Here is a 13,840-nt window from a genome sequence, read left to right as displayed (position 1 = left end):
TTTCTACTTTTGGATAGAGTGGAAAGGGATTCGAACACCTGTCAGTTTTTATTGCTGCCTGTGATCCTGTTAGGGTAACTCGCTATTTGTCCTGTTTACCACCAGCATTAAAAGTGAAAGTAAAAGGAAATCCCAAATTTTGGGTTTACACGAGAACAGTAACAGAGGGGAAATCTTCTAAAGAGGACATTAAATCTGGTGACTCTGGTGACATCCTGGGATTCCTTTACTTTGGAAAGATTTCTTATCACTTCCTGTTTTGGCTTTGGGACAGGAGGTGAGAAGGAATCTCATCTATGGGACACAGATGGCAAAAAATATAAAAAATTGGCAGGAGTTGTAACCATTCCATACTCTATCCAAAATGAAAAAAAAAAAAGTTTTGCCTTCAGCGCCACTTTAACTCTACTCCATTGCATCCAAAACTATTAAAAAAATTATCTTCTTCTAGAAGTCTGTGCTACATAAGTTCCTGCTAAAAAAGGATGCAAATATGTATGCAAACTATACTGTGCACCTACCATTGCATGGGTAACTTTGTGATGCCTTGTAGCCAGACAAGTTTATTATCAATAAGATATCTGGTTTTATTATTTAGCTTGCTGCCATTAGTAATGCCACAAATGTGTTTGTCAGTGCAACTATATGCTAAATGCCAAACACAAAATTATATATTTTTCTTTGTTGTTCACAGTTATTAAAAAGGACTGAGCTCACAATACATAACTCTTTGTTGCACTATATGAATGCAATATTTCAATTTAAAGGGTCAAGTAATATTTTTTTTGAATTTTCATGGATATCTATACACCACAAAACTGTAATCATATCTATGTACATTAATGTGACCAAACGGCCAAGTAATTAATGACATTTGTCATAAGATAAACTATCAACATCAGAACTCTTGTGGAGTATAAATGGAAATATATATATCAGTTGGGGATAGTTTACCCTTTGTGACATCTGCATACAATTACTTGGTGATGGTACCAGGAAGTCTGAATGGTAAATTCTGTACACACAAGCTTCATCAGTTTTTTCCATTTGTATTCATTCATGCAACTTCTATTTTCTCCCCATTACCTGGATCTGCATATGAGTTGGCCTTAGACTAAAATGTAGCTGCTATTGAGTCTATGGTGACAGGTTTCTCACATTTTGGCTAAATGCAGAATTTTGTTTGCAGTTGCTATACACCACTACATACTGTATACTTTGCAGATTTCAAGTAGATTATACCGGTTTCACCCACTGTTTGATTATACCCTATATTCTGTATTGAGTTAGTTGCGGCTCTGTTGTACTTATTTGTTGCAAGATCATTTAACATGTTGGGCATCCAAAATAGCAACAATGCAACTGGTTCTCATTATAGCAGTAAATGCACATATAGATTAAAAAAAAATCTTTTATACAGTGCACAATTTACAAATACAATTTTGATTGCTTTTTCGGCAATGTTAAACCGTTGGATTTTGATTATAATGAGATGCTCCCATTGTGAACTTATTTTGATAGACCTTCACACTTAGTATCAGAAAGTGCATTAACACAACATAATCATGCCGATGTCTACAAAATATCCTAACAATGTATCGTTGACCAGTTGACCCAAAGCGTATTTATAACTTTCAAGAGGAAGTAAACCCTGATGAGTTTACTTTCCCTTTCATTCCCTGCAAAGGCAAAGCATAATGGACTACTATGCATCGCATAGTAGTCCATTATGTGTCACTTACCTGACACAGGAGCCAGCGAAGTCACCGCTGTCCCCTGTAGTTCCGAGCGTCCATCTTCTTGGTGGGTCTCCGTGGGTCTCGCTGCTCCGGCGCTGTGATTCGTCATCGACGATGCCCCGCTCAGTGCGCCTGCGCACCGCAGTCTACGGCGCATGCGCCGTAGATAGCGGTGCCCGTCTTCAGGCAAATATCTCCTAAACCGTATAGGTTTGGGAGATATTTCTTGGACCTACAGGTAAGCCTTAATCTAGGCTTGCCTGTAGGTCAAAGTGGTTTGTAAGGGTTTAATTGGTTTTAATTACCAGTATTATGAAATACACAACCTATAGGACATAGCTTTAAATTAAATAATTTGAATTATCAGAACAGATTTAGCTGCATTTAATTTATTTACTTGTATTCAGGCTTTCTTTACTTTGCAAATATACTCACTGTACTTTTTGTTATGATAATATAACCTTCTTTATTCTTCCTTTTTTTTATGTCTTTTTTTTTTTTCCAGTGTGTTGTTTTTAACTGCTCTGATGGACTAGACTATAAAGCCATGGGGAAATTCTTCAAAGGTCTGGCACAGTCTGGAGCTTGGGCATGCTTTGATGAATTTAATCGTATTGAGCTGGAGGTAATTCTAACACACTTTCTCAGAAAACTTAATATGCACTGCAAGTACCAATTCTGCAAGTGCAAATATAAATGCAGAGATAAAATATTGACTTTCAAATTTAGTACTTTCATGTGTATGTACACCTAAACAGAACATGGCTTTTAATATCAGAATAAGATGATTTTAAGAAAAATATGAATCTTTAAACCATTTATTCATAAACAGTACAGCCTTTTTTTTAATTCTTGTTATTTCAATATAATACCATGTTCATCGTCATGAAATATTAAGGTACTTTTAAATGATCTGCACAATTAAATTGTTCTAATATAGTCATTTTGTTGGCAGATATCTTAACTATTTAATGAGTATGAAAGTTATAAACCTTAATGAGTTTTCTCCCTTTCTCATCTTACATTTGTTGGTTAAAGAATAATTTTGACTGAAGTTGATAGTATAAGACTAGCTCTCCAGACACAGAAGGCAGTAGCAGAGCATCCAGAAACTACACTGCTCAGCACACCATTTTACCATTTTAACTAAAAACAATCTTGCAATAGAAGGGACTGGTACAGGGACGTGCGGTGAGGTCTGTGGCTGGTGAGGCACTGGCTAGTATCAGAGCCAGATACCACACAGGTTACATATTCACACTTGCGTATTTGATTCTCATTATGTAGGCGATTGCAATTCTACTAGTTATACTCATTTATCAAAAATATTTACAATTCCCTTTAAGATGTTAAGATGTTTTTCAATCACCCTTCTGTTGATGCTTTAAACCGTATTTTTTTTAATTCATAAAACTGTTTTTTCTACAAAAAAAAATACATTAGAAAAATTGCTGCTCAAATAAAGTGTGACATAAAAAAAAAAAAAAAAAATATATATACCGTATATACTCGAGTATAAGCCGAGATTTTCAGCCTCTTTTTTGAGGCTGAAAGTGCCCCCCTCGGCTTATACTCGAGTCATCGCTGTCTGCCCGCTCGATCAGCGTGTCGAGCAGACAGACAGCGGCCATTCTATTCAAAAGCCGCGCCTCCGGCTCCGCCTTCGCCTGTGATAGGCGGAACACTGAATTTCCCAGCAGCCTGTGTTCCGCCTATCACGGACATCGTATCATCCTCGTACTACGGACGAGGATGATACGACGTCTGTGATAGGCGGAACACAGGCTGCTGGGAAATTCAGTGTTCCGCCTATCACAGGCGAAGGCGGCGGCGCAGCTTTTGAATTTTACAATGGCCGCCGACGAAGAGGGCACGGGACGGAGGCAAGGCAAGGCACGGCACGGCACGGGACGGGACGGGGGCAAGGCAAGGCACGACACGGGACGGATGCAAGGCACGGCACGGGACGGAGGCAAGGAGGCAAGGCACGGGACGGAGGCTCGGGACAAAGGTAGGCTGGACACACACACACACACACACACACACACACACACACACACACACACACACACACACACACACACAGGGATGGATGGAGACACACACACACAGGGATGGATGGATGGATGGATGGAGACACACACACACAGGGATGGATGGATGGATGGACACACACACACACAGGGATGGATGGACGGACACACAGGGATGGACGGACACACAGGGATGGACGGACACACAGGGATGGACGGACACACAGGGATGGACAGGCATGTCTCACCCTCGGCTTATACACGAGTCAATAAGTTTGCCAGTTTTTTTGGGGGTAAATTGGGGGCCTCGGCTTATATTCGGGTCGGCCTATACTCGAGTATATACGGTATATATATATATATATATATATATATATATATATATATATATATATATATATATATATATATAATGTTTGGGGGTCCTGAGTAATTTTAAATTATGATTATTTCACGTAGGAGGAAAGTGTCAGAAACAGCCTGGGTGGCAAGCGGATATAATTACAAATAATTATTATATATTGTTTTTAAGGTAATTTACTATATTTTCAAAAACTGAACTCATGCAGGTGGCTTAACAGACAAATTGCTGAAGTTTGAATTTATAATTTCAAACCAGTAATTTCACAGTAAATAGATAAATAACAAATTATCATGTTATAACATATAGCATAATATTATATTATTTAGCTTAAAACCTTTTCAGCAGCAGCAGATTCTCCCTCTTAACTGTTTGAGAAAAACATGGGATTATGGGTAAACCTTATACCCATAAACCCATGTTTTTTCCTTGTAGTTAAGAGGGCTGGGCTGGAAGGGACCATTTGTCTTTTAGACACATGTCCCCTTCTATGATACTGCAGTGAGAGGAGAGCCTCCGCTGCAGCATTTTTATTGGACAGCTTGGACCAATGGTGCTTTACCATTGGTCCAAGGCTCCAAGCTGTACATTGGGTACCTTTGACAAGAAGTGAGAGGCACTGTAAGCTCATTCTCTGTCTGCTGAAAACAGCATGTGCCAGCTTGTATTTAAACTGGTGGCGCTGTATGTAGCTTCTGACAAGCTGTGCAAGGAGCCCTGTATCTCTGGAACCATAGATGCCAGGAGCCCCACATTTTGAACAGTTGTGGGATAGGACCTGTGACCCCAAGTTGTGGAGCTTTGACCCACGAAGCTCAATTTTTTTTATGTTCATGGCACCTGCCTCCCCTAACTGCACGTCCCTGGACTGGTAGGACTCTGTGAAACTCAGGACTGCCTCAGCCCAAATGCTGCATGCAATCTTCAGTCCAGTGCAACACAACACCATGCATCCACATGTGTACTGAGTCTTTGGAACCATAATATAATAGTAATAGTCAATGTCAGTTTAAGGACTCTACTACAATGTAACACATACCAGCAGATAGAAAAGAAGGGAGTGACAGGCCAAAAATCCAATTCTCACGCTGTTTAAATAAACAGCTCATGTATTTATTTATTTGTGTTGTCTTTTAAAATGTTAATGATGGTGTGCCTAGGGTGCTAAGAAAATTTGGAAAAGACACCAAAGTGTTCAAAGACGGTTGGTAAATGCACAGTATTTCATAATCCTGACCTTTGAGCGTATTTAAAAATGAAAGTGTTTATTAGAATTCAAACTTTATCTGTTTGGAGAGGTCAAGTAAGATGAAAAGCTAAATAGAGCACTCCCAACCCACCCCAAAGATGCTGCTTGCAGGATTTTTCGGAATGCGCCGCAAGCGCTCCACCTGAGTGTGAAAAGTCACACTTGAATGAATGGGAGGCGGTCTTTTAGGTGCTTAGCAGAGGCTATTTCCAGTGCTAAAGTGCCCAGTGTAAAAGGGGCCTTAGAGAATGTGTTGCATTTTCTGAATGAATGCAAAGTGGTCCCTGATTGGACAAGGTGGAGAGGCAGGGTGGTGCTTCTCTGCTCTCCACCTCATCCAAAGAATGCTTTGCTTTGATTCAGAAATGCAAAGCATTCCTTGAATGCTGTCTGTGCTGAACAGCCAACCTACTGCAAGCACAATGTATCTGGTCGGCTGCTCAGCATGGGACCCAGAAGCAAGTGGAGACATTGTTACCTTAGTGATTTCCAGCTGCCAGGGGCATTGGTTAGGTATGGTATATACATAGTTACATTGCTGCAAGATGGACTAACGTAACTATAAAAAAATACCATGTCTGTAATTTTTCTTTAATAAAATTAAAAATTTAGAAGAAAGCAAATACAGCAAAAAAATTGTCACTCCAGCATTTATCATTGTAGAACTGGCACTTTATATAGCAACTCTTAAAAGCAACATAGTCACTGCTATGTGTTTCAGACTAACAAATCCTTTGTTAAGCCTATTGTTGGTCTGAAATGCGTAGCAGTTGCTTTGTGGCTTTTATGAGTTGTTGAATAAAGTGCCAGTTTCAGTGCTGCATACTGGAGTGGTGACCTTCTCTTTATGTTTTATCCTTTAAAGTTTCACAGTGTTATTTTTGTCATTACAAAAGAACCAGCGTGAAAACATTTCCAAATACAAGTTCTTAAAGCCCAACACCAGACGTAATGCTTTTTTTTTCAGTTTTAGATTGTGGAAGAGTTTAGAATTTCAGTCAGGTTTCTATGCCCACATTGAAGCGGTTTCTGCTCACTAACTGTTCCAAAGAATGTAATTTGTACAGGGAATGATGGGCTAGATCTCCTGGAAGAAGAGAAACAACAACAACATTTAGAGTGGATAAGTTTAACCACTTGCCACCTGCTCACAATACAATTACTGAACTTCACTCATGTTGTGATTGGACATGAGTTTGTCAGCAGGTTTCAGCCAATGACTTTTGCTGAAACCTGCTAATCAGGTTTGATTTACAAACACACAAAGCTGGAAAAAAAAATCATCCAGACCCATTAGTAAAAGCAGCACACGATACACACTTGTTAGGCACACAGGTAACCCCTTGAGTGCCCCTTGAAGTTAACCCTTTCCTAACCAGTGTCATTAGTATACTGTACAATGTTATCACTGGTCTCTGTATTAGTGTCACTAGGGATGTCAGTGTGAGTCAGTGTCCCTCCCAGCCAGTGAAACTGAGTGCTTGATTGCCCACCACACTATCACAGTCGAACTATAAGTCACTGATCACTGCCCTTACTAGTATACAGTAGCCTCAACAGCTGCATTAATTCCAATATATATACCAAACTTTGTAAACCTATAACGTTTACACTTAATATAATAAATACTTATTGGGATGTAGCAGAATACATTTTGGCCTAAATTTAAGAGGAAATGTGATTTTATTTGATGTGTTTTATAACAAAGTAAAAAATATAGGGTTTTTTGTTTTTCAAAATATCTGGTCTTTTTTTAGCTTAATAAAAAAAAGTAAGCAAGTATCACCAAAAGAAAGCTATGTGTTGAACAAATTGATATAAAATGATATACATTTCATTTGCGTACAGTGTTTCATGACCAAAAAATTGCCAGTTAGAGTAGCGCAGTGCTGAATAGCAAAAAATGCTTAGGTAATGAAGTGGGAAAACCTTCCAGGGTCAAGTGGTTAAGAATATCTGAAGTTTTTAATGCTTTGTGTATCTTCTATTCATCCATGTTCTGGAATTGCAGAGACAAGAATTAAAGTGAATCGATACATTTTTTTTTTTTTAAAGTGGCAGTTATTCTAACTCGATTTCCTTTTTCTGGAGTTTTAAAATGATCCTGTCAAGATAGAAATATGGGCTGCCATTGCTGACTTGTCTTTAAACGTTCAAAATTATAGACTGTCATATGCATTTTTGTGGCTATTTGATGAGCCACTTTCCCACAAATGCAGAACATGCATAACATGATTTGTACAAAGGTCACAGAGTTTTCACCATTAAAGAGTATGTCAACAAGGCCACTTACTTTTATCTATTGTGGCAGATTTAATTTAAATCCCAAGTACTCAGTTTGACCCCTCCTTTCCTGGCATGTAACTACCCCCCCTTTTTTGTGTTCACAGTTCAGAGACCCAACAATTGGTCAGAAAATCAGACAGAAGGTAAAAGTAAAAGAACAAGGTAAGCCAAAGCCAATGATATGAATTAATTGACATCATTGGCTTGGGTTTATCTTGTCTCTTCAACATAGGTGAATTTTTCAGTTATAGTGGAGTGACACTTATGAAATACTGTAAGGTAATAGTATTATTACATATTAAATAGTTTATCCTAAATAATCAGATAATGAAACACTTTGAGAACCCAGACACCTTTTGGTTTATCTATTGGACTAATTCAAACAATATACTATACAAGATTACACATATTTTAACTAATGTACACTATTGAATAATATGCATATACAGTGTATATAGGTGGTTATTTATTATCTATTTTGGTTGACCCCTGGAGGGAAACATGGGTGTACTAAGAAATGTTTGTACATACTGCATGTACTTTTGAATTATTTATTTACAATAAACAATATGAATTGTTAAATATAATTATATTGTCTCTGTGTGGCACAGACTTGAAAGTCTTTACAGATAAGTTCTTTCATGGTAATGTGGAGATGTTTTATCTTGATCACCCACCTTTCCAAAAGTCAGAAAAATTTACATAATAATGTTGGCCCTGTAGAATTTCATTTAAACATTTGAATGAGAAAGTATGAGAATGAGAAAGCATAAAAAATATTCCTCCAACCATGAAATGGTGTTATCATGGACTTAATTTATTTGGAACAACTTTTCATTTTAGTACTATGTCAAAGTTTTGATTTTCATAGAACATATGCTCTACTTCTGGATTAAATTTGGCATGTGCATAAGACCAGCTAGCATTTTTCTTGGCTGGGAGTGAATTCAGTAATTACAAATTAATTAATTCCTGTTAAACGTGACAAAAAATAATAATAATAATAATTGTACACCTTCCTGGAGGTTGACTTTCTTGCCTTGAGGGGGTAGGAATTACAAGGGTACAGAAACACCTTAAGGACATGGACTTTAACAGTCATGTTATCAAAGCCAGCAACCATAAAGCAGGATAGAGGGCCAGAACCTTTAACCGCAAATCTGGCGAATCTAGAAGAGCCTAAAGCTCATTTGCCAATAGGTTTACAATATCTGCATACCACATTCTTCCTAGCCAAGCCAGTACAGTCAGAATCACAGGAATTCCCTTCCTTCCTTCCTTTATGCTGCACAACAGGTTAGGAAAAAAGGTGCAGTGGAGAGAATGTTGAATCTAGACACCAAGAGACACACCTCTGGGTGCATGAACCAATTCTCCAATTTTCTATGGCTCTCAGCAAAATTTCAAAGAGCTGCTAAATGTCAGGATCCCCAAGTCTGATTGTCTGGAATGGAGCATACACTTCACATAGTCCTTAACTACCACAGACTGCAAACCTGCCTGGGTGGGATTTCCTGCCTATTTTTTGCCCTTTGTCCTTTCATTTGAAGGTGGCAATTTAACCCAAGTAGTTGAGCTTGGCTTGCTGACTTCATCATGTCTGCTAGACGCACCGCAGAAGACTTTTCATGACAGTTTTTAATTTCTTTTGTGAGTACCCTAATTCTTATTAAAAAGAAGATATACTCAGATCTCAATAGCTGTACTCGGGAGCGCACCCGCAAGGTAACCCCCAGTGAGAGCGCTTCCCTTAGGGGGTTCACCGATGCGAGGGAGGAGCCATGAGCGCCGTTGGAGGACCCCAGAAGACGAGGGTCGGGTCCACACTGTGCAAAATGAACTGCACAGTGGAGGTTAGTATGATGTTTGTTATTTAAAAAAAAACACAAGGGTTTATAACCCCTTTAAAGCAAAGGTTATATCACAGAAGTATACAATTGAGTAGTATTGTGCTGTGTACACACGATCGAATTGTCTGGCGTACTTAGTCCGACATACAATCCGGCGGATAGTCTGGCGGACTTTCTACCGAAAGGACTTGGCCACACACGGACACACAGAAAGTCCGACGTTCGCTTGCGCAATGACGTACAGCACGTACGATGGGACTAGAAAAAGGAAGTTCAATAGCCAGTAGCCGATAGCTTCCTTTTTTTGTACTTGCTTCTGAGCATGCGTCATTCTTAGTCCGCCGTACTAGCATACTGACGAACGTATTGTCCGCTGAAACCCAAGAAGATTGGAGTGCAAAAATACTTTCTTAGTCCGCCGGACTTCACGCTGGAAAAGTCCGCTGAAGCCCACACACGATCGAATTGTCCGCTGAAATGCGTTTCGGCGGACTAAGCACGCCGAACAAAATCTGATCGTGTGTACGCGGCATTAGTCCGCTGGACTTTGCGCTGCAAAAGTCGGCTGAAGCCCACACACAATCGAATTGTCCGCTGAAATGCATTTCGGCGGACTAAGTACGCCGGACAATCTGATCGTGTGTACGCGGCATTAGACTCAGAAGGAGAAAAATCATCACAATGATAAACATGCAATGCCATTATAACAGTAGGAGTATAACAGTAGGAAGCATCATAGAAGTTTTGCTGCAATATATGAACAACTGCTCAGGCAAGAGGGAAAGGGCAGGTATATATCAGAGTAGTTAAGGGTCTGAAGAGTGGTGGTCACCAAGTGGATGGATGAAAAATAACGAGAGTTGAAGGGCAATGGTGTGAAGAGGGTGGAAGATTTCTGGGGATTGATGTGCAGATGATCTGCATGTATTTGGGCGTTAGTGGTGGTAGGACTGAGACATTAGGGAAGTAACCGGGATTCATCAAAATTCATGGGTAAGAAGTGGGTTACCTGAGGAAGCTATAGTATTTCGTATTTTTGAACTTTATTCCAGAAAATAGCTTTTACTTTAGAGTGGATAATGGCCTAGGTGATTCTATTCTTGGTTTATACTATACTAAGGCGATTTTCAAGCCTTCACCACAGTTTGTTTAGTTGCAGTAGTTATTTGTAGTAGTGATTTGAATTGGATGGAAGTCAAGTTCCAGTTAGGGATGAGCCAAACACCCCCCTGTTCGATTTGCATCCAGAACATGCGAACAGGCAAAAAGTTGTTCGACCACGAGAACACCGCAGTCTATGGGGCACGAACATGAATAATTAAACGTGCTAATTTTAAAGGCTTATATGCATGGTATTGTCATAAAAAGTGTTTGGGGACCTGGGTCTAGCCCCAGGCGACATGTATCGATGCAAAAAAATGTTTTAAAAATTGCCGTTTTTTGCGGGAGCAGTGATTTTAATAATTCTTAAAGTGAAAAAATAAAAGTGTAATATTCCTTGAAATTGTGTACCTGGGAGGTGTCTATAGTATGCCTGTAAAGGGGCACATGTTTCCTGTGTTTAGAACAGTCTGACAGAAAAATGACAATTCTAAAAGAAAAAGTCATTTAAAACTATTCCCGGCTATAATGATATGTCGGTCCGACAATGCACATAAAAGTTAATTGATAAAAACTACAGGGAATTTCCCCACAGGGGAACCCCGAACCAATTTTTTTTTTAAAAATGCGTGGGGGTCCCCCTAAATTCCATACCAGGCCCTTCAGGTCTGGTATGGATATTAAGGGGAACCCCGCACCAAAATGAAAAAAAATGGCATGGGGTCCCCCCAAAAATCCATACCAGACCCTTATCCGAGCATGCAACCTGATAGACCGCAGGAAAAGAAGGGGGCGAGAGAGTGCCTTCCTCCTGAACCATACCAGGCCACATGCCCTCAATAATGGGAGGGTACTTTGGGGTAGCAGCCCCCCAAAGCACCTTGTCCCAATGTTGGTGGGGAGAAGGGCCTCATCCCCACAACGCTTGCCCAGTGGTGAAGGGCTTATCAGAATCTGGAAGCTCCCTTTAACAAAGGGACCCCAGATCCTGGCCCCCCATGTGAATTGGTAATGGGGTACAAATGTACCCCTACCATTTCACAAAAAAGTGTCAAAAGGGTTAAAAAACACAAGAGACGGTTTTTGACAAGTCCTTTATTAATTTCTTCTTCTTTCTGCTTCTTCTTCCATCTTCTTTCTTCTGGTCTTCCTTCGATGTTCTTCTTCTCCATCTCCATCCTTTTGACAATTTTTGTGAAACGGTAGGGGTACATTTGTACCCCATTATCAATTCACACAGAGGGGGATCTGGGGGTCCCCTTGTTAAAGGGGGCTTTCAGATTCCGATAAGCCCCCCACCTGCAGACCCCCACAACCACCGGGCAAGGGTTGTGAGGAGGAGTGCTAACCTGACGCTCTATCACTCGTGTACACTACTGGTTTTGTGAGTAGGACCATCTAAAGCAGCACAGCCACATTTCGTGTTTGCAGTATCACACGATTGTGGTTTCTTTGTGTTTCTTTTGCATGTCTGCATTCGGTGGAACAATCTGCTTATAAATCAGAAGGAAAAATATGAATAAAGATCAAGAGACCAGCGTATGATGTTATGAAGTGTTAAAGGGACTGCAGTATAACAAAACAAACAGGAGTTGGTTGCAGAGAATAGTGGCTTTTCTAACAAGATTAATGAGTTTCCCCTGACTGATATTATGGCACCTTTTTATGCACTATAGCATCTTGTCATTAATAATTAGGAGGATTGTTTGTTCATTACTTTGTAGCACTGAAAGCACATTTTTCATATTTGGGGCAGTAAGATTCACCGCTTTGAGTATTTTTGTGTGAAGCCTATATATATTGCATGAAGTGTGAGTGTGGGATTAGTGGCTGTTTGGGGCATTCTGTATACCCCCCTTTTTTTAGCTGTCTTATATAGTGTGGGGCGTGTACTAAACACCCCTGAGCTATAATTTGGCCAATTATGGCTCTCCTCACTGCCGGCGATGTGATTGGCCAAGCATGCGGGGTCACATATATATATATATATATATATATATATATATATATATATATATATATATATATATATATATATATTGATTTGGCTTATTTTAACCAAGAAATGTATCAGAATACATTTTGACCTAAATTCAGGAAAAAAGATTATTTACAAAATTGTATAACAGAAACAAGAAGAAATGTGTTTTCTTTAAAAATTTTCAGTCTTTTTTCTTTTATTTAGCAAAAAACAACAACTTTGTGGTGATTAAATGCCACCAAAAGAAAGCTCTATTTATGTAAACAAAATTATAAAAATTTTGTGTGGGTACAGTGTTGCATGACTGCACAATTGTCATTCAAAGCGCAACAGCGCAACAGTGCTGAAAGCTGAAAATTGGCCTGAGCAGGAAGGGAGTGCCCAGTATTGAAATGGCTAATCTTGTCAACTACATCAAAGTATACGCTCTCTGGCCCTATGGCTTTCAGATCTGCTCACTGACCTGTATAACACAGTGGTTTTAAATTGTATTACACTATCTAGCATCTGTTTCTTCCACATAATCTTTGTTGTACTTATTTTGGCACTGAGACAATTGTGAACCCAAGGTGAATCGGTCCCCAGCCGGTCACCTCTGTCACTGATGTCCTTAACATTCAAGAATTAGAGGTCTAGTGCCTTTGGTAAGAAGCTTATAAATACTGTATGTTGGTGGTGGAGCACAGCAGATGGCACAAGCCTGGAGTGTTTCTTCAGAGGATCTAAATACTTGATTCACCTATTTTACAACCACGTTACCTAAGCCACATATGTGGCTGTGCCGCATTGCCTGAGGTATCATTTGCTGTAGATGTCATGTAGTCTAAGGCCGCGTACACACGCGCGGACTGTTCGCCCAACTTTGTCCGTCCAACAGTTTCGGCAAACAGTCCGCTCAAAATTAGCATGGACGGACATGCCCACACACGACGAACGAACAGTTTGCTGAAACCGTGCGCGATGACTTGAACGGCACGTACGACGGGACGAAAAATACGACGTCCTATACACTGCATTATAGCTTTCGGCGTGAAAATCCTTTCTGAGCATGCGCGCAACTTTGTTTGACGAACAAGCCTACACACGGGCGGACTGTTCGCTCAAACAAGGTTTCAGCGGACAGTTTTTCGGAATTTCCGAAAAACCTTGTCCGTCCAACTGTCCGCTGAAACTGTCCGCTGAAAGCCCACACACGAGCGGACTGTCCGCCCAAACACTGTTCAGCGGACAAAGTTGGGCG

At 39.9% G+C, this 13,840-nt stretch overlaps 1 protein-coding gene across 1 annotated transcript in view; it reads left to right on the top strand.

Moving 5' to 3' along the window:
- The window catches only part of LOC143962680 (dynein axonemal heavy chain 3-like), a 2,426,925-nt gene that overhangs the window by 968,683 nt on the left and 1,444,402 nt on the right, over positions 1 to 13,840 (top strand). Inside the window, exon 29 of the mRNA XM_077472045.1 lies at positions 2,245 to 2,364. Coding sequence (XP_077328171.1) covers positions 2,245 to 2,364 — 120 coding nt within the window. The remainder of the gene's footprint in view (positions 1 to 2,244; positions 2,365 to 13,840) is intronic.

This window comes from Lithobates pipiens, unplaced genomic scaffold (assembly GCF_037356315.1).
Source record: "Lithobates pipiens isolate NorthernLeopardFrog02 unplaced genomic scaffold, aLitPip1_a1.2 Scaffold_8, whole genome shotgun sequence".
NCBI lineage: Eukaryota > Metazoa > Chordata > Amphibia > Anura > Ranidae > Lithobates > Lithobates pipiens.
This window is presented reverse-complemented; position numbering and strand designations above follow the sequence as displayed.